This window comes from Stegostoma tigrinum, chromosome 5 (genome assembly GCF_030684315.1).
Source record: "Stegostoma tigrinum isolate sSteTig4 chromosome 5, sSteTig4.hap1, whole genome shotgun sequence".
Classification (NCBI taxonomy): domain Eukaryota; kingdom Metazoa; phylum Chordata; class Chondrichthyes; order Orectolobiformes; family Stegostomatidae; genus Stegostoma; species Stegostoma tigrinum.
The window spans coordinates 128164785-128187282 of record NC_081358.1 but is presented as its reverse complement, the minus strand read 5'-3'; the positions used below and the strand labels follow the sequence as shown (position 1 = coordinate 128187282).

At 44.9% G+C, this 22498-nt stretch overlaps 1 protein-coding gene across 3 annotated transcripts in view; it reads left to right on the top strand.

The window, feature by feature from the left end:
* LOC125451755 (E3 ubiquitin-protein ligase TRIM21-like) overlaps positions 1 to 20780 on the top strand; it is a 38556-nt gene extending 17776 nt beyond the window's left edge. For all 3 annotated transcript variants that reach the window (XM_059646386.1, XM_059646387.1, XM_059646385.1), the window contains 3 exons: positions 9623 to 9645; positions 12425 to 12561; positions 18378 to 20780. In XM_059646386.1, the coding sequence (XP_059502369.1) occupies positions 9623 to 9645; positions 12425 to 12561; positions 18378 to 18994 (777 nt within the window). In that variant the 3' untranslated portion in view covers positions 18995 to 20780. The remainder of the gene's footprint in view (positions 1 to 9622; positions 9646 to 12424; positions 12562 to 18377) is intronic.
* The last annotated feature ends 1718 nt before the right edge of the window (positions 20781 to 22498 follow it).

Here is a 22498-nt window from a genome sequence, read left to right as displayed (position 1 = left end):
GCTCACTAATCTCCCATGTGGGACTTTATCAAAGGCTTTCTGAAAGTCCAGGTACACTACATCCACTGGCTCTCCCTTGTCCACCTTTATAGTTACATCCTCAAAAAATTCCAGAAGATTAGTCAAGCATGATTTCCCCTTCGTAAATCCAAGCTGACTCTGACCTATCCTGTTACTGCTATCCAAATGATTTGTAATTTCATCATTTATAATTGACTCCAGCATCTTTCCCACCACTGACGTCAGGCTAACCGGTCTATAATTCCCTGTTTTCTCTCTCCCTCCTTTCTTGAAAAGTGAGACAACATTAGCTATCCTCCAATGCTCAGGAACTGATCCTGAATCTATAGAACATTGGAAAATAATTACCAACACGTCCATGATTTCTAGAGCCCCCTCCTTAAGTACCCTGGGATGCAGACCATCAGGTCCTGGGGATTTATCAGCCTTCAGACCTAATAATCTATCCAACACCATTTCCTGCCCAATATAAATTCCCTTCAGTTCATCCATTAGCCTAGGTCCTTCAGTCACTATAACATCTGGGAGATTGCTTGTGTCTTCCCTAGTGAAGACAGATCCAAAGTACCTATTCAACTTTTCTGCCATTTCCCTGTTCCCCATAAATTCACCTTTTTCTGACTTCAAGGGCCCAATTTTAGTCTTCACCATTTTTTTTCGCATACCTAAAAAAGCTTTTACTATCCTCCTTTATATTTTTGGCCAGTGTGTCTTCGAACCTCATTTTTTCTCCACAATTGCCTTTTTAGTTATCCTCTGTTGCTCTTTAAAGCTTTCCCAGTCCTCCGGCTTCCCGCTCAACTTTGCTATGTTATACTTCTTTTTTTATCTTTATACAGTCCCTAACTTCTCTCATCAGCCATGGCCACCCCTGCCTCCCCTTAGGATCGTTCTTCCTCTTTGGAATGAACTGATCCTGCTCCTTCTGCATATTATCCAGAAATACCTGCCATTGTTGTTCCACTGCCATCCCTGATAGGGTATTGAACCATTGAACTTTGGCCAGCTCCTCCCTCATAGCTCCACAGTTCCCTTTGTTCAACTGCAATACTGACACTTCCGATTGTCCCTTCTCCCTCTCAAATGGCAGATTAAAACTTATCATATTATGGTCACTACCTCCTAATGGCTCCTTTACTTTGAGGTCCCTGATCAAATCCGGTTCATTGCACAACACCAGATCCAGAATTGCCTCCTCCCTGGTAGGCTCCAGTAGCAGCTGTTCCAAGAATCCATCTCAGAGGCACTTCACAAACTCCCTTTCTTAGGGTCCAGTACCATCCTGATTCTCCCAGTCTACCCGCATGTTGGAATCCCCCATAACAACTGTAGTAATAACTTTGCAACAGGCCAATTTCAATTCCTGATTCAACTTAGGCCCTACATCCTACTGTTTGGGGGCCTGTAGATAACTCCCATTATGGTCTTTCTACCCTTAGAATTCCTCAGCTCTATCCATACTGACTCTACATCGCCTGATTCTATGTCCCCCCTCGCAAGGGACTGAATATCACTCCTCACCAACAGGGCCACCCCACCCCCTCTGCCCATCTATTTGTCCTTTCGATAGCTCGTATAGCCTTGAGTATTCATTTCCCAGGCCCTGTCCACTTGAAGCCACATCTCAGTTATCCCCACAACATCGTACCTGCCAATTTCCAACTGAGCCTCAAGCTCATCCACCTTATTTCTTATGCTTCGTGCATTCATATATAACATTTTTAATTTGTTACTCCCCTCACCCTTCTTATCAATCCCTATTTCACCTGACCATTCTGTATGAACCCTTCTTGAGTTTTCTGCTCGGTTGCTTCTGTTGTCTTTCCTAACTTCTCTTATTTTCACTTTCCCTTTAACTTGCTTCTTACATTTCCAGTATGTCCCCTCCCCCCCACTACTTAGTTTAAACACACCTGCGTTGCAGTGGCAAAACTGCCTGCCAGAATGCTGGTACCCCACCTATTAAGGTGCAATCCGTCCCTCTTGTATAATTTATCCTTACCGCAAAACATCCCCAGTGAAATGTGGGGAGGCTTTAAAAGAGAGGGTGATTAGAGTGCAAGACAGACATGTCCCCGTGAAAATGAGGGATAGAAAGGGCAAGATTAGGCAACCAGGGATGACAAGTGAAATTGTGAGACTAGCAAAGAGGAGAAAGGAAGCATACATAAGGTCTAGGCGACTGAAAACAGACAAAGCTTTGGAAGAATATCAGGAAAGTAGGACTAATCTGAAACGAGGAATTAAGAGGCTAAAAAGGGTCATGAAATATCTTTAGCAAACAGGGTTAAGAAAAATCCCAAAGCCTTTTATTCGTACATAAGGAGCAAGAGGGTAACTAGAGAAAGGGTTGGCCCACTCAAGGACAAAGGAGGGAAGTTATGCAAGGAGTCAGAGAAAATGAGTCAGATTCTTAATGAGTACTTTACGTCGGTATTCACCGAGGAGAGGGACATGATGGATGTTGAGGTTAGAACATAGAACACAGAACTGTACAGCATAGTACAGGCCCTTTTGGCCCACAGTGTTGTGCCAAACTTTTACCCTAAACCTAAGGTCTATCTAACCTCCACCCCTACCTTATATGATCATCCATATGCCTATTTAATAGCCGCTTAAATGCCCCTAATGAGGCTGACTCTACTACCCACTCTGGCAATGAATTTCACGCCCCGACCACTCTCTGAATAAAGAACCTACCTCTGACATCTCCCCTGTATCTACCTCCTTCCACTTTAAAACAATGCCCCTTGTAATAGCTACCTCCACCCGAGGGAAAAGTCTCTGGCTGTCTACTCTAACTATACCTCTGATCATTTTGTACACCTCTATCAAGTCACCTCTCATCCTTCGTCGTTCTAAAGAGAAAAGCTCTAGTTCTCAACATCTCCTTATAAGACCTTCCCTCCATTCCAGGCAACGTGCTGGTAAATCTCCTCTGCACCTTTTCCAACGCTTCCACATCATTCCTGTAATGAGGCGACCAGAACTGGACGCAATACTCCAGATGTGGCCAAACCAGGCTTGTGTATAGCTGGAGAATAACTTCATGCTCTTGAACTCAATCCCTCTATTAATGAAAGCTAACACACCATCCTAACAACTCTGTCCACCTGGGTGGCTGCTCCGGGAAAGATGTTTGATTACTCTCGGTCAAGTCAGCATAAGGAGGAGTGAAGTGTTGGGTATTCTAAAAGGCATTAGGGTAGACAAGTACCCAGGTCCTGATGGGATCTATCCCAAGTTACTGAGAGAATCGAGAGAGGAAATAGCTGGGGCCTTAACAGATATCTTTGCAGCATTGTTGGGCACTGGTGAGGTCCCGGAGAACTGAAGAATTGCTAACGTTGTCCCCTTATTTAAGAAGGGTAATAAGGATAATCCAGGTAATTACAGATCAGTGAGTCTAATGTCAGTGGTGGGGGAGCTGCTGGAGAAGATACTGAGGGATAGGATCTATTTACATTTGGAAGAAAATGGGCTTATTAGTGATAGGCAGCATGGTTTTGTGCAGGGAAGGTCATGTCTTACCGATTTGATAGAATTCTTTGAGGAAGTGGCAAATTTGATAGATGAGGGAAGGGTTATAGATGTCATATACATGGACTTCAGTAAGGCGTTTGAGAAGGTTCCCATTATGGGCTGATGGAGAAAGTGAAGTCACATGGGGTCCAGGGTGTACTAGCTAGATGGATAGAGAACTGGCTGGGCAACAGGAAACAGAGAGTAGTAGTGGAAGAGAGTTTCTCAAATTGGAGACCTGTGACCGGTGGTGTTCCACAGGGGATCTGTGTTGGGACCACTGCTCTTTGTGATATACATAAATGATCTGGAGGAAGGTGTAGGTGGTCTGATTAGCAAGTTTGCAGCTGACACGAAGATTGGTGGAGCAGCAGATAGTGAGGGGGACTGTCGGAGAATGCAGCAGAATATTGATAGATTGGAGAGTTGGGCAGAGAAATGACAGATGGAGTTCAATCCAGGTAAATGTGAGGTAATGCATTTTGGAACATCCAATTCAGGAGTGAGCTACACGGTAAATGGAAAAGCCCTGGGGAAAATTGATGCACAGAGAGATTTGGGTATTCAGGTCCATTGTACCCTGAAGGTGGCAACGCAGGTCAATAGAGTGGTCAAGAAGGCATATAGCATTTTCATTCATCGGACAGGGTATTGAGTACAAGAGTTGGCAGGTCATGTTTCAGTTGTTTAGGACTTTAGTTCGACCACATTTGGAATACTACGTACAGTTCTAGTCGCCACATTATCAAAAGGATGTGGATGCTTTGGAGAGGGTGCAGAAGAGATTCACCAGGATGTTTCCTGGTATGGAGGGTGCTAGCTATGAAGAGAGGTTGAGTAGATTAAGATTATTTACATTAGAAAGACAGAGGTTGAGGATGGACCTGATTGAGGTCTACAAAATCATGAGGGGTATAGACAGGGTGGATAGCAAGAAGCTTTTTCCCAGAGTGGGGGACTCAATTACTAGGGGTCATGATTTCAAGGTAAGAGGAGAAAAGTTTAAGGGAGATGTGCGTGGAAAATACTTTACGCTGAGGGTAGTGGGTGCCTGGAATGTGTTGCCAGCGAAGGTGGTAGAGGCTGGCAAGATAGCATCATTTAAGATGTATTTGGACAGATACAAGAATAGGCAGGGAGCAGAGGGATACAGATCCTTGGAAAATAGGCAACAGGTTTAGATAGATCTGGATCAGCACGGACTTAGAGGGCTGAATGATCTGTTCCTGTGCTGTAATTTTCTTTGTTCCCTTGTTCTTATTCCATCACAATCTTGATTTGTAACTTCTAGATGATGGACAGGCTTTGGGAAACCACTAAAAATCTTTTATATATAATACTTATCACAGATACATCTTATAGTTTAAGTTTTATGCTCACCAGAGGGGCATATATAGCAGTGGAAATTGAACACGTTTTGCTTCAGGAATGTTGTTATCAAGCACTTCAAGGACAGGTAGAACAGGGTTAGAAACAGAGCAAAGTTCATTCTTCTCTTTTAATCTGAAAGGAAAGATCTCCTTACTTTGGAACTCAAAGTAGAGCTCCCTTGACATTGTCCTCACCAAATACTCCCAGGACAGTGACAGCATGGTGTTAGATCCAGTGTAAAGCTCTCTCTATTTTTTTAAACTGAACGTAACCCTTCCTCAACACTGTCCCCATCAAAGTCTCCCAGAACAGGGACAGCATGGGGTTAAGAGACAGAGTAAAGAGCCGTCTACACTGTCATCATCAATTACTCCAGCACGTGAATATGAACAGCATTTATTTTAGAGTTTTAGAGGAGTTTAGAAGAAAAGAAATTTCATCCAGAGGTGATAATGGGAACTGCAGATGCTGGAGAATCCAAGATAACAAAGTGTGGAGCTGGATGAACACAGAAGGCCAAGCAGCATCTCAGGAGTACAATAACTGAGGACCTCTAAAGGATCTCTCCTGTTTTTTTTATCCTCTGCAGGATCCACAGACTGAACGCCCAGTTCTAGATAATAAAGTGTGAAGCTGGATGAACACAGCAGGCCAAGCAGCATCTCAGGAGCACAAAAGCTGACGTTTCGGGCCTAGACCTTTCATCAGAGAGGGGGATGGGGAGAGGGTTCTGGAATAAATAGGGAGAGAGCGGGAGGCGGACCGAAGATGTAGAGAAAAGAAGATAGGTGGAGAGGAGAGTATAGGTGGGGAGGTAGGGAGGGGATAGGTCATTCCAGGGAAGACGGACAAGTCAAGGAGGCGGGATGAGGTTAGTAGGTAGGAAATGGAGGTGCGGCTTGAGGTGGGAGGAAGGGATGGGTGAGAGGAAGAACAGGTTAGAGAGGCGGGGACGAGCTGGGCTGGTTTAGTGATGCAGTGGGGGGCGAGGATGAGCTGGGCTGGTTTTGGGATGCAGTGCGAGAAGGGGAGATTTTGAAGCTTGTGAAGTCCACATTGACACCATTGGGCTGCAGGGTTCCCAAGCGGAATATGCACCCAGTTCTACTCAGATTTACTGGACTCCAAAAATCGTAAGTACAACAAACTCACTGGCTCCTGCCACCTTAAGAAGGATTCCTGCACCTCCCAAATCCCGAGCCTGTCCCTGCCCCTCCCCCACCATGCACCCGCTGCCATTGACCATGATGACACGGCCGGTGACCCCACCGATGACGTCACATCTGCCACCGCCGGGCACACCACTTCCGGGACCGCGAACGCGACCACTGCTGCAGTCACCGCCTCCACTTCCAGAACTAATACCAAACAAATCACCCTCACCGCTGCTGCTGCTGCCCACTTTGTCCTGCCCACAACTGACGCTGACGGAACCCCGCCCACAGCCGACGCCGACGGAATCCCGCCCACAGCCGACGCCGACGGAATCCCGCCCACAGCCGACGGAACCCCGCCCACAGCTGACGACCACATCACTCGCCCACAACCTCCTCAGCCAGCAACCCCAGAGAAGACAGCCACACTGAACCCTGCCGAATCTTCACCATCCCACCAGACCTCCCACTGACTGAGGATGAACGGTCAGTCCTAAGCAAGGGGCTCACCTTTGTCCCCCTACAACCACACATCAACGAATACCAGTCATGTTTGGACATCGAGCAGCTGTTCCGCCGCCTTTGCCTCCACGCTTACTTCTTTAACCGGGAGTCTAACCCTCCCTCCACAGACCCCTTTGCCCACTTCCAACACAAGTCCTCTTCCTGGACACCACCCCCAGGCCTCCTACCCTCCTTCGACCTCTTCATCTCCAACTGCCGTTGAGACATAACCGCCTCAACCTCTCCACCCCTCTCACCCACTCCAGCCTCTTCCCCGCAGAACGGGCTGCCCTCCGCTCCAACCCCAACCTCACCATCGGACCCACAGACAAGGGAGGCGCAATGGTAGTATGGCGCACTGACCTCTACATTGCCGAGGCCAAACGCCAACTCTCCGAAACCTCCTCCTACCGCCCCCTTGATCATGACCCCACCCCCGAGCACCAAACCATCATCTCCAACGCCATCCATGACCTCATCACCTCAGGGGACCTCCCACCCACAGCCTCCAACCTCATTGTTCCCCAACCCCGCACAGCCTGTTTCTATCTCCTTCCCAAAATCCACAAACCTGCCTGCCCTGGTCGACCCACTGTCTCAGCCTGTTCCTGCTCCACCGAACTCATCTCCACCTATCTGGACTCCATTTTCTTCCCTTTGGTCCAGGAACTCCCTACCTACATCCGTGACACCACCCACACCCTCCACCTCCTCCAGGACTTCCAATTCCCTGGCACCCAACACCTCATTTTCATCATGGACGTCCAGTGCCTATACACTGGTATTCCTCATGCAGATGGCCTCAAGGCCCACCGCTTCTTCCTGTCCCACAGGCCTGACCAATCCCCCTCCATCGACACCCTCATCCGCCTAGCCAAACTCGTCCTCACACTCAACAACTTCTCTTTCGATTCCTCCCACTTCCTACAGACAAAGGGGGTGGCCATGGGCCCCAGCTATGCCTGCCTCTTTGTAGGTTACGTGGAACAGTCCCTCTTCCGCACCTACACAGGCCCCAAACCCCACCTCTTCCTCCGTTACATTGATGACTGTATCGGCGGCGCCTCTTGCTCCCCAGAGGAGCTCGAACAGTTCATCCACTTCACCAGCACCTTCCACCCCAAACTCAAGTTCACCTGGGCCATCTCCAACACATCCCTCACCTTCCTGGTCCTCTCAGTCTCCATCTCAGGTAACCAGCTAGAAACTGATGTCCATTTCAAGCCCACTGACTCCCACAGCTATCTAGAATACACCTCCTCCCAACCACCCTCCTGCAAAAATTCCATCCCCTATTCCCAATTCCTCCGCCTCCGCCGCATCTGCTCCCAGGACGAGGCATTCCACTCCCGTACATCCCAGATGTCCACATTCTTCCAGGACCGCAAATTTCCCCGCGCAGTGGTCGAGAACGCCCTTGCCCGCGTCTCCTGCATTTCCCGCGACACATCCCTCACACCCCACCCCCGCCACAACCGCCCCCAGAGGATCCCCCTCGTTCTCACATATCACCCCACCAACCTCTGGATACAACGCATCATTCTCTGACACTTCCGCCATCTACAATCCGACCCCACGACCCAAGACATTTTTCCATCCCCACCCTTGTCAACCTTCCGGAGAGACCACTCTCTCCGCGACTCTCTTGTCCACTCCACACTCCCCTCCAACCCCACCACACCCGGCACCTTCCCCTGCAACTGCAAGAAGTGCTAAATTTGCCCCCACACCACCTCCCTCACCCCTATCCCAGGCCCCAAGATGACATTCCATATGAAGCAGAGGTTCACCTGCACACCTGCCAATGTGGTATATTATATTCATTGTACCCGGTGTGGCTACCTCTACATTGGGGAAACTAAGTGGAGGCTTGGGGACCGCATTGCAGAACACCTCCGCTCAGTTCGCAACAAACAACTGCACCTCCCAGTTGCGAACCATTTTAACTCCCATTCCCATTCCTCAGATGACATGTCCATCATGGGCCTCCTGCAGTGCCACAATGATGCCACCCGAAGGTTGCAACAACAGCAACTCATATTCCGCTTGGGAACCCTGTAGCTCAATGGTATCAATGTGGACTTCACAAGCTTCAAAATCTCCCCTACCCCCACTGCATCCCAAAACCAGCCCAGTTCTTCCCCTCCCCCAACTGCATCACAAAAGCAGCCCAGCTCGACCCCTCCCCCCACTGCATCCCAAAACCAGCCCAACCTGTCTCCGCTTCCCTAACCTGTTCTTCCTCTCGCCCATCCCTTCCTCCCACCTCAAGCCACACCTCCAATTCCTACCTATCACCTCATCCCGCCTCCTTGACCTGTCCGTCTTCCCTGGACTGACCTATCCTCTCCCCACCTCCTCACCTATACTCTCCTCTCTACCTATCTTCTTTTCTCTCCATCTTCGGTCTGCCTCCCCCTCTCTCCCTATTTATTTCAGTTCCCTCTCCCCATCCCCCTCTCTGATGAAGGGTCTAGGCCGGAAACGTTAGCTTTTGTACTCCTGAGATGCTGCTTGGCCTGCTGTGTTCATCCAGCTCCACACTTTTATCTTCTTCCAGAGGTGGTTGGTATCTGGAATTCACTGCTTGAAAGGATGGTAAAGATAGGAACCCTTGAGACACAAGAAATATTTGAATAAACGCTTGAGATGCCAGACCATACAAGGCTATGGGTTAAGTACTGGAAAATCAGTTCGAATAGATAAATGTTTGATGACTGTCATTGACACGATTACTGAAGGGCCTCTTTATCATGCAATAAAAATTCTATGAATCTAAAAAGATGTCTCTACACTGTTCTCATCAAATCCTCCCAGGTACAGCATGGGGTTAGATACAGTGTAAAATTCCCTCTGCACTGTCCCCATCAAACATTCTCAGGACAGAATCAACACAGAATAAGATGCAGAGTGAAGCTTCCTCTCCACTGTCCCAATCAAACACTCCCAGGACAGCAAAGGATCAGATACATTGGTTTTGGCATTATATTCAATGTCTCACTGGTGCTGGATGAGTGTGTAATTAATTTATCTATTCCTTTGTATTACAGGAAGTCATGAGTTGGAAGACACGGTGAGAATCACATTTTTTTAATGATTTAATAATCTGCCTGGAGGACTGTTTGCAATGAAGTCCATTTTCAACGTTCTGCTGTGTGTAAAATTGGTGTTGCAACTGTACCACCCAGTTAATACTGATTTCAATAAGTATCAATAAGTATTATAGTTTGGTGATCTTTATACACAATTGATCTGCAATGTCAAATTTGTACTTCTGTGGCAAGTTGAAAATTTGGGGAAAAAGTCAAGATGGATAGAAGTCCATAATCCAATTTCTGGACATGTGGATGGCAAAAAAGCCAGACAGATGCATGATAGAAATCATGAATGTTTACTCTACAGGTGAAGGAACCAAGCACATCAACTGGAGAGGCCTCCTCTGCACACTTGTAGGTCATTATGTTTCAAATAGGCACCAAAGTAATTTTTAAATGTGGTGACTCTACAATCCATTCAGGCAGTGAATTCCAGATTGCTACAGCCTCTGGGAGAAAGAAAGATTGTCCTCTGGCCTCTAATCTTTAATATGGGTCGAATCATGGTCAGCAGATTGCCATTATATCTTGCTGACAAAGGTTGGAAGAGAACAAGGAAGATTTCCCATAGCAAGTTTTGAGAAGATTTGTAGTTCAGGTTGAGGTTCTGGATGTGAGTTTGCTCGCTGAGCTGCAAGGTTAGTTTTCAGACGTTTCGTCACCATTCTAGGTAACATCATCAGTGAGCCTCCGATGAAGTGCTGGTGTTACGTCCTGCTTTCTATTTATCTGTTTAGGTTTCCTTGGGTTGGTGATGTCATTTCTTGTATTGGTGATGTCATTTCCTGTTCTTTTTCTCAGAGGATGGTAGATTGGCTCCAAATCGATGTGTTTGTTGATGGAGTTCCAGTTGGAATGCCATGCTCCTAGGAATTCTCGTGCATGTCTCTGTTTGGTTTGTCCTAGGATGGATGTGTTGTCCCAGAGTGGTGTCCTTCCTCATCTGTATGTAAGGATACTAGTGATAGTGGGTCATGTTGTTTTGTGGCTAGTTGATGTTCATGTATCCTGGTGGCTAGCTTTCTGCCTGTTTGTCCAATGTAGTGTTTGTCACAATACCTTGCAAAAACTGTGACAAACACTACATTGGACCTCTCAGTCTCCATCTCAGGTAACCAGCTAGAAACTGATGTCCATTTCAAGCCCACCAACTCCCATAGCTACCTAGAATACACCTCCTCTCACCCACCCTCCTGCAAAAATTCCATCCCCTATTCCCAATTCCTCCGCCTCCACTGCATCTGCTCCCAGGATGAGGCATTCCACTCCCGCACATCCCACATGTCCAAGTTCTTTAAGGACCGCAACTTTGCCCGCGCAGTGGTCGAGAACGCCCTTGACTGCGTCTCCCGCATTTCCTGCAACACATCCCTCACACCCTGCCCCCGCCACTACTGCCCCCAGAGGATCCCCCTCATTCTCACACACCACCCTACCAACCTCCGGATACAACGCATCATCCTCCGACACTTCCGCCATCTACAATCCGACCCCACCACCCAAGACATTTTTCCGTCCCCACCCTTGTCTGCCTTCCGGAGAGACCACTCTCTCCGTGACTCCCTTGTTCACTCCACACTGCCCTCCAACCCCACCACATCCGGCACCTTCCCCTGCAACCGCAGGAAATGCTACACTTGCCCCCACACCTCCTCCCTCACCCCCATCCCAGGCCCCAAGATGACTTTCCACATTAAGCAGAGGTTCACCTGCACATCCGCCAATGTGGTATACTGCATCCATTGTACCCGGTGTGGCTTCCTCTACATTGGGGAAACCAAGTGGGGACTTGGGGACCGCTTTGCAGAAATACCTCCGCTCGGTTCGCAATAAACAACTGCACCTCCCAGTCGTGAACCATTTTAACTCCCCCTCCCATTCTTCAGATGACATGTCCATTATGGGCCTCCTGCAGTGCCACAAGGATGCCACCCAAAGGTTGCAGGAACAGCAACTCATATTCCGCTTGGGAACCCTGAAGCCCAATGGTATCAATGTGGACTTCACAAGCTCCAAAATCTCCCCTTGCCCCACCGCATCCCAAAACCAGCCCAGTTCGTCCCCTCCCCCCACTGCACCACACAACCAGCCCAGCTCTTCCCTTCCCCCCACTGCATCCCAAAACCAGCCCAGCCTGTCTCTGCCTCCCTAACCTGTTCTTCCTCTCACCCATCCCTTCCTCCCACCCCAAGCCGCAGCTCCATTTCCAACCTACTAACCTTATCCCACCTCCTTGACCTGTTTGTCTTCCCTGGACTGACCTATCCCCTCCCTACCTCTCCACCTATACTCTACTCTCCACCTATCTTCTTTTTTCTCCATCTTCGGTCCGCCTCCCCCTCTCTCCCTATTTATTTCAAAACCCTCTCCCCATCCCCCTCTCTGATGAAGGGTCGAGGCCTGAAACGTCAGCTTTTGTGGTCCTGAGATGCTGCTTAGCCTGCTGTGTTCATCCAGCTTCACACTTTATTATTATGGTCCATCAATCCAGATTTAATCTGAAATCAGACTTATCCATTATGACCATCAGATGAGATCATAGCCATCTCACCAAAAAACTGGCATGTTTAACAATACAGTGCTTCTTGCTACTTCACTGGAACAGTAGCATGGGTTATGAGTCTGGGTTTCTAAGTAGGGCTTGAGATCTAAAAAGATTTATAGTTATATATTTTAATAAAGAAATTCAGTTGTATTCTTGCAAATATTCAAACTTGTAAAGGTGCACTATCTCCACATTATTTTAACACTCTTTAGCCTGGAAGCTTTTGAAGATTTGCAAAGATCAATTGGTAGAGAAATGCCAGCAGAGAATGGGAGACTGAAATCACTGGTGCGTTCTGTTGAGGAGCTGCACCAGGCTGTGAAGAAACTGCTTCCACGAATGTGGCAATGTGAGTGTGGGGCATGAGGAGTGGGTTAGTAACATTGTAAGCTGTGAGAAAATAGTTCTTTCATCGACAAATAGACCCAGGTTTCTTCATTCATAGCATAAATTATGCACGTGAAGAAAATTCTCATTCCCTATTCTGGTTTTTGTTTGTATTCTGTGAGATAATGCTATAGGCATATTGTAAAAGCCTACAAGCAAAGGCTCTGCTCTTACCTTTGTCACTGGTGGTCAATAGAGGGAAGAGTATCTTTGATGAATGATTTCTTTAGCAATAAGACAATGTTAGTCCCTCTGACCTGATTTTCCATATACATGTTCCCTCCTTCCAGAAACATTTAATTAGTCCTTGAATCCTTGAACTAAGTTTATTTCAATTCTTGGTAACTCAGTCTACAACTTTTTAACCTTTGACTTCCTTTCTTGATTGTAATTTGCCTAATTTCAAATCATATCCTTTGGGATTTGAGACCTTCCTGAAGACATGTTAGTGGTATGGGGTTGAACTAGCACACCAGAAGCCATGAGTTCAATTCCCAACATGTAAAATCAGCCAAATATTGTGGGCCTGGGGTCACATTGTGTCCCAGGGCAAGTGGCAATAGTAAGTTAGTTGGCAATGTTAGTGAAACAATTGGACGATGCAACTCTGCAATAGATTTGTTTTTTCTGGCGCTGTCTCAAAAATTTTGCAAATAAAGCATTCAGTTTCAGAACTTCATCTGGTGCAAACTTGTATTTATTCTCTCATGGGACATAAGTGACAAGGCCAGACTTTGTTACTGAGATAATGGGAACTGCAGATGCTGGAGATTCCAAGATAATAAAATGTGAGGCTGGATGAACACAGCAGGCCAAGCAGCATCTCAGGAGCACAAAAGCTGACGTTTCGGGCCTAGATGATGAAGGGTCTAGGCCCGAAACGTCAGCTTTTGTGCTCCTGAGATGCTGCTTGGCCTGCTGTGTTCATCCAGCTCCACACTTTGTTATCTCAGACTTTGTTACTGATTGATTGCCCTTGAGTGTCTTTCTAGGTATTTTTGGAGGGCAGAGAAGAGTCAGTGTGGGTCTGGAGTTACATATTGACCAAACCAGGTAAGGACACCAGATTTCTTTCCCTTAAAAGGACCTCAGTGGACTAGGTGAACTTTTACAAAAGTCAATGACAGTATTGTGTTCACCAACACTGAGACTATCTATGAGTATAAGATTTATTCACTGAATTTAAATTCCACCTGCTGCTCTGGGCCTCATGATCACAAGTCTCATGACATTACCACTATATTGCTGTCTCCCTCGAATTGAGCCAAAAATGACGAGAAATTGGATTAGTATAGTAGTTTAATATGTAAAACTATAGTAGTCTTCAAGGTCCATCACCAAGAGTGGTTTGAAAGCAATTTTACTGATCAAGCTGGTCAAGTCCTAAAGGAGGTTGCTGTCAGACATGGTCTCCATTCAGGGAACCAACAAGTGAGATAAATGTCCTTGACTCATCAATCTGCCTGCTGCAGATGTACCTGTCCATGACAGTTTCAGCAGGAGCTACTACTGCTCAGTCTTTGTGGAAATGAAGTCACACCTACATTGGGAGTACCCCCCATCATTTTGTGGGGCACTAACACCATTTTAAGTGGGATCTAACAACACAAGACTGGGTACCAACTGGGCCATTAGCAGCAGAACCTTACTCCAACATTTGTACAAGGGGGCATAGCTGCAAAGTGAGGCGTGATAGATTTAAGAGCTGTCAGAGGCAGGCTCTTTACACAGAGAGTGGTAAGGGCGTGGGATGCCCTGCCTGCCAATGTAGTTAACTCAGCCACATTAGGGGCATTTAAACAGTCCTTGGATAAGCATATGGATGATGATGGGATAGTGTAGGGGGATGGGCTTAGATTAGTTCACAGGTCGGCGCAACATCAAGGGCCGAAGGGCCTGTTCTGCGCTGTATGGTTCTATGTTCTATAAAACAATTTGCAACCTCATGGCTTTGCATATCCTCCACTCTAGCATTACATCAAACCAGGGGATCAACTCTAGTTCAATGAAGAATGCAGGAGGGCATGCCAGGAGCAGCACTGTGTACACTTAAAAATGAGGGGTCACCCTGGTGGAGCTACAAAACAGGATTACTTGCCTGCCAAAGAGCATAAGCAGTAAATGATAGATGGAGCTAAGGGATTTTACAACTAATGAATCAGATCTAAGCTATGCAGTCCTGCCACATCCAGTTGTGAATGGTGGTGGACAATTAAACAATGTACTGTAGGACAGGTCGTCACAAATATCCCCATTGAGACTAGCTATGTGCTGGATGAGACCAGCACTTCAGTGCAAAAGGTAAGTCTGAAACATTTGTAGCCAGAAGTGTTGAGTAGATGATCCATCTTGGCTTCCTCCACAGGTCCTCAGCATCACAGAGGCCAGTGATGCGGGGACAATGGGATGTGATGGCCTAGTGGTATTATCGCTGGACTGTTAATCCAGAGAGCCAGGCAATGTTCTGGGGACCTGGGTTTGAATACCGCTATGGCAGATGGTGGAATTTGAATTCAATAAAAATCTGGAAATATAAGTCAATGATGATCATGAAGCCATTGCTGATTGTTAGAAAAAAAATCTGGTTCACGAATGTTCTTTAAGGAAGGAAACTGCCATTCTTACCTGGTCTGGTCTATGTGTGACTCCAGACACACAGCAAAGTGGTTACCCTCTGGGCAACGGAGAATGGGCAATGATACCAGCCTGACCAGCAAGGCCTTCGTCTCATGAATCAGTAAAAAAAAATCTTCAGCCAATTCAATTCACTCCACATGATATTAATTGATGATTGGAGGCATTGGATACTGAATAGGCTGTGAACCCTGACAAAATACCAGCAATAGCACTGAACACTTGTGTTCCAGAACTTGCTGTAACCCCTAGCCAAGCTGTTCTCGTACAGCAACACAACCATCCGCTTCACAGTATAGAAAGTTGCCCAGGTATGTACAGTGCACAAAAAAACAGGTCAATACAACTTGACCAATTATTGGCCAAACAGTCTCCTTTGATCATCAGTAAAATGATGGAAGTTTTCATTGATGGTGCTATCAAACAACACCTGCTCAACAATAACCTGCTCACTGACGCCCAGTTTGGGTTCCGCCAGGGCCACTCAGCTCCTGACCTCATTACAGTCTTGGTTCAAGAGTAATTATATCCAGGAATGGGGAAAAGGCCAGAATTAGAGGAACTTGAAGTTCTTGGAAGGTTGGAGCAGTGGTCCAAGCGATTTATGACTGAATATTAGTCCTGTGTCATCATTGGCATTCTGAGTCATTTTTCCCTTGTGCGGTGACCTTTTAGGTCTGTGCATGGCAGCAACTTTCAGAAATGGAGATCAATGCTGTGAATGGAATTGGCAGGGGAAACTATTGCTAGTGATATTATCACTAGACTATTAATCCAGAAATCTAGTTAGTGTTCGGGGATCCAGGATCAAATTCCGCCAGGCCAGAATTTGAAATCAATAAAAAGGAAATCTGGATCAAGAGTCAAACGATATCCATGAAACCATTGCCAATTGTTGGAAAAACCCATCTGGTTCACTTATGGTCCTTACAAAAAAAAATCTACCATCCTTACCCAGCCTGGCCTGCATGTGACTCCAGACCAACAGCAATATGGTTGTCTGTCAACTGCTTTCGGCTAATTAGAGGTGGACATTGATGTCCACGTCCTGTGAATGAATAAAAACAAATGCTGATTACCATGCTCAGACATTTGGCACAGCTGCATGCACACAGCTTAGAGGGAACATTGGTCATAACCACTACACTACCATATCACAGCCATGATCAAGAATGCCATGCAGTGTAATTACGTATTCAAAGCTTCATTGTCAATATTGATTCAAACTTCAACATAGTCAGCAATGTACAGTTAGTAACCATAGCCATAGAAAACTGGCACATGAGTATTGGCTATTCAGCTCCTCAGCCTATAGTACCACCATTCAACTAGATGTTGGCTGATAATTTACCTTAACACCATTTTTCACACTGTCCCCATGTCCCTTGATAGCTTCAATATTTAGAAATCTGTCAGTCTCTTTTCAAATATGTTCAATGACTGAGTTTCCATAGCCCTCTCGAGTAGAGAATTTCCAACATTCACCATCCTGTGAGGTGATGCACATTGGTAGGAGTAACCAGAAGGCAAAGTACAGGGCTAATGGTAAGATTCTTAGTAGTGTAGATGAGCAGAGAGATCTCGGTGTCCATGTACACAGATCCTTGAAAGTTGCCACCCAGGTTGACAGGGCTGTTAAGAAGGCATACAGTGTTTTAGCTTCTATTAATAGAGGGATCGAGTTCCAGAACCAAGAGGTTATGCTGTAGCTGTACAAAACTCTGGTGCGGCCGCACTTGGAGTATTGTGTCCAGTTCTGGTCACCGCATTATAAGAAGGATGTGGAAGCTTTGGAAAGGGTGCAGAGGAGATTTACTAGGATGTTGCCTGGTATGGAGGGAAGGTCTTACAAGGAAAGGCTGAGGGACTTGAGGCTGTCTTCATTAGAGAGAAGAAGGTTGAGAGGTGACTTAATTGAAACATATGAAATAATCAGAGGGTTAGATAGGGTGGATAGGGAGAGCCTTTTTCCTAGGATAGTGATGGCGAGCATGAGGGGGCATAGCTTTAAATTGAGGGGTGAAAGATATAGGACAGATGTCAGAGGTAGTTTCTTTACTCAGAGAGTAGTAAGGGAATGGAACGCTTTGCCTGCAACGGTAGTAGATTCGCCAACTTTAGGTACATATAAGTCGTCATTGGATAAGCATATGGACGTACATGGAATAGTGTAGGTTAGATGGGCTTGAGATCGGTATGACAGGTCGGCACAACATCGAGGGCCGAACAGCCTGTACTGTGCTGTAATGGTCTATGTTCTATGTTCTATCCTCTGAATGAAGAAATTCCACCGCAACTCAGTCTTAAATTGCCCACCTCTTAACCTGGGATTGTGTCCCTGATTCTAAAACCCCTGACCAAAAGGAAGCATCCTCTCAGCATCTATCTGGTAGAGTCATGTAAGAACTTTGAATGTTTCAAGACAGTGTGCCTCATTCTTCTAAACTCTAGTGAATACATGCCTGGTTTCCTAAATCTTTCCTGCCATGTCAGGAATCAGTCAGGTGAACAAAAACAGAAGTTGCTGGGTGTAAGCTCAGCAGGTCTGGGCAGCATCTGTGAAGAAAAAAATCAGAGTTAATGTTTCGGTTCCTTCTGAGAAAGGGTCACTAGACCCTAAACATTAACTCTGATTTTTTTTTCGCAGATGCTTCCAGAACTGCTGAGCTTCCAGCAACTTCTGTTTTTGTTCCCAGTTTACAGCATCTGTGATTCTTTCAATTTTTATTGGTCTGGTGAACACTTGTTGCACTTCCTCTATTACAAGAATATTCTTCCTTAAGCAAGGAGACCAAAACTGTAGACAACATGACAGGAATGATCTCATCAAGATTGGAAACAATTACAGCAAGACTTCTTTACTCCTGTACTCAAATCCTCTTGCAATAAAAATGTACCATTTGCTTTCCCAATTGTTTGTTGAAACTGCATGTTAGCTTTCAATGAGTTAGAATAAGGATCCCCGTGTATCTTTGCACATTAACACCTCATAATTTTTCACCAATTAAGAAATAATCTCCTTTCTGTTTTCCCTGTCAAAGTGGATATCAACATTTTTAGGCATTATATCCCATCTACTATGTTCCTTTTCAAGTTTCAGTAAAATTTCAGATTTTAGTAATAGTATCTTTTTTAATGTTACAGATTCAAGCAATATTACTTTTGATGAGAACACAGCACACAAGAATCTGACTTTGTCAAGTGACTTCCGTTCTGTGCAATACAATCCCATACCCACTAGTGTCCAAAGCAATTCTGCACGGTTTGAGTGTTCGTTCAATGTTCTGGCAAATGAGAGCTTCTCATCAGGCAAACACTACTGGGAGGTCAAAGTGAAGAACAAGGATGGGTGGAATATTGGTGTTGCCTACAGCTCCATTGCCAGGAAAGGAAAAGGTAAAGAAACAATCCTGGGAAAGAACAAATATTCCTGGTCCATCCAGATGGTTGACAAGGAATATTATGCTCTTCATGCTGATGAATCCATTTTGCTTGATCTGAACAGCAGGGACCACAACTGTGAACGATTGGGAATATTTGTAGATTATGAAGAAGGGCGCTTGTCTTTCTACAATATCAACCGAGGGACTCATATTCACTCCTTTAAAACAAAATTCCGCAAACCAATATTTCCTGCATTTAATCCTGTCTCAGTAGAAAATTCAAAAAATTATGAGCCACTTGTGTTGTGCCACTTAGCCCCCACAATGGAAGAGTTTGATGACAGGAACAATACAGAAATACAAGATGAAAATCCATAAAATTTCCTTTGTGTAACCAGAGAAGAATCACTTGATGGATGGGCTATTTTGCATCCTAAAGTTTAGTTTATTGTGAGTTTGAGTCTGTGTTACTGGAATATGTTCCAGATATTGCACTTTTCATTGACATCAGCTGACTGCCTCTTTGGTTATTCCAGCATTCAGTGTCTGCACTTGGCACAAGTGATATGTTCAGACCTTGCCAACATGGATTTATTAAACAGAACATCGTCATATTTGCCTATTGCTGTTCTTGAAGGGAACTTGATTATAAGTACTAGAATATAGCTGAAAATTGCTTTAATTTGTAATATCATAATGATGAATTCCTTTATAAACAACTGCGCATTGCTTGTGTATGATGTAATTGTGTGTACATTATTCATTTCTCTTTTATTCACTGCCTGTCTCCAAACAAGTAGTGAACCCTGTGTGATAAAGAAGACAGCTGTATTGGACAACTGTAGTGACAGTGTCCCTACATCTGGCCTGGGAGACCCAGGTTAAAGGCCACCTGATGTCGAGGTGTGCCGTGACATGTCTGATCAAGTTGGTTAAAAATACTAATTGATTTCAGAACAGTCAATTGGAAAGGGTTGATGGGGGAATTAAACAATGCAGGTCAGTGATAAAATTGTGAATTATTTTATTAGAGATAGAAATTATCTTGGGTAAAGCATCAGCAACCCACAATCTATACCAGTTTTTAAACTTCACTGTTGTGAACCAGGCTATCGGGTGTGTACATAGCAGGAAAGTGACAGGCTTCGGGGAGGTGGTGGCATAGTGTTACTGGACTAATAATCTAGAATTGGGACATGGGTCTGAAGTCCATGATTGCAAATGGTGAAATTTGAATTCATTAAAAATTTGGATTAAAAAGCCAGCCTAATGGTGACCATGTTGTAAAAACCCACCTGGTCCACTAATGTTCTTTAGGGAAAGTAATCTGCCATTCTTACCTGGTCTAGCCCACATGTGACTCCAGAACCACAGCAATGTGACTGACACTTAGGGTTGCGCAATAAATGTTTGCCTCGTGACAGAGACACCTACATTCCAAGAACTGAAACAAATTATATTCACTCTGCTTCAATGACTAGGGTGAAATTCTACCAGTTAGGAAATCAACCCATGGTGTTTCATAGAGAAATAGGAGCAGATGTAGCCTATTTGGTTCTTTGAGTCTGCTCCACCAAAAGCTCATGAATTGTGGTATCTGTTGTGGTCTTAACTCCATCCTACAACCCTTGACGCCCTTGTCTATCAAAAACTTATACACCTCATGCCTTGAATAATTTAAATGACACAAGAACCAATGATTTCTGAGGAAGAGAATTTCTTAGGGCTTAAAAGAAAAATGTGGAGGCCAAACCATGGAAGGAAACAAAAAAGATTGACCAGTAGGGGACTCAAGGATTACGGGGGAAAACACAGGAAATTGAATATGAGGGGTATCAGATTGGCCACAATCATATTGAACGGTGGAGGGGGGTCAAGGGCCGAAAGACCCGTCCCCATATTTATGGTCTTATTCACCAGAAGGTTATTCAAAGAGCTACATTTCAAGAAGTCTGAAGGAGGAGAGAGACATAAAGGGAAAAATGTGTAAGATATCAGGCATACATTTATTTGGATTTGCATCAGTTTTCTTTTCTGGCAGTGGCTGTTGCGTTAGATACTCATGAAAAATGCATTGTGTGTAAAGCAAATATAACATTTGTTGATATTTTATGATTATTTATCTTCCTTTCTGCATTATTGTCAGAAATAAATCAAACTTATTTTCAACAAAGGGAATGGTGCATAAATAAAAGAATCTGTTTTTCCGTCAGTCACTTTATTCAAATATTTATTGGTAAGCATTATATAAATTTCCAAAATAAGTTGTTGGCATGTGTAGAAGTACTGTTGCTAATGATATTCTAGGTCTAGGGTTTGAATCCCATGGCATGAGATTGTGGAATCAGAAATCAAAAGGTACAGAATTAAAGTCTAATGAAGACTATGAGTTGTAGTAAATACCCATCAATTTCACTAGTGCCCTTTTGGAAGGAAATCTGTTGTCATTAGTCAGTCTGGCCCACAAATGATTCCAAATCCATAGCAATGTGGTTGACCCACAACTGCCCTCTGAAATATCACAGTTGTATCAACTGCTGAAATGTCACAGCCAGACAGAATGCCTGATATCAACCTAGACATTGGAGTCAACAGCCTTGTCAACACTGCAAAGCCATCTTTATCAACATCTGAGGGCTCGTGCCAAAGTTGAGACAGCTGTATCATAGTCTAGTCAAGCAACAACCTGACATGGACATACTCACAGAATTATATCTTACAGTGGTCCCTGATGATGCCGTCAATGGGACAGGCCCTGAAAAGGGAGGGAGTTGCCCTTGCAGTCCTCAACATTGACTCAGGAGCTCATTTCTCAGCATTATATTGAACATGGGCAAGAAAGGATTCAATCAGAATCAGAAAAAAACTTTACACTAGTTGGAATCATATCTGGCACATAGGAAGATGGTTGTTGGAAGTGCATCATATCAGATCCGAGACATCTCTGTAGGTGTTCCTCAAGGTAGTGTCCTAGGTCTAACCATCTTCAATGACCTTCTCTCCATCATAAGGTCAGAAATGGGGATGTTTGCCAAAGATTGCAGGATGTTCAGCAACATTCATGGCTTCTCATATGCTGAAGCATGTTCAAATGTAGCAAGACTTGGACAATATCCAGCTTTGGGTTGAAAGGAACACTTGTTTTACACAAGTGCCAGGCAATGACCACCTCCAATAACAGAGAATCTAATCATTGTGCCTATCGGTATCCATTGTTCCCTTATAAAGGCTGAGCTGGAAGTTTTCCTTCATGCATTCATCAGATGTAGGCAATGGTGATGGGCCAGGATTTAATTCCTGCCCATAGCTATCCTTGAAAAGGTGGTGGTGAGCTGCCTCTTGTAGACATTGTATTTACATGGCGAGTCCAGTTGAGTCTCTGGTCAATTGTAATCCCAGGATGTCGATAATGTGGGTTTGTAAAAGCTTTGAAAGCATGTTACATTTTAATAAAATAACTTGTCCTTTCAATCAAGATCCCTCAAGCACTGGAAGTAATCTTTTTTTTAGCTATTTTGTCCCATTTTTTGAAATTTTAAGCATGCAAATCATCTGGCAATCTCCACATTGGCACTGTCCCAAGCAAACCCTTTGAATTGGAGTATGCGTAGAAGTATTTTTTCTCCAAACTTTATGGTTGAAGTAGCATTTTTCCACAACTAAGGTTAAAAATATGAAGGCATTAAAACATGGGAGTGGTTTATGATAATAGTGGAAAGATTCCATTTATGAACAGGACTATCATCATCTGCAAAAGAATGAAAAGAAAACCCAGGTCTTAATTCTGGGTGTGCCTGTTAACAAGAGCTGTAAACATCCAGGAATGCAAACGTATGTCTGCTGACAGGTTATTATGAACTGTTTCTGTCAGGTACAAACATC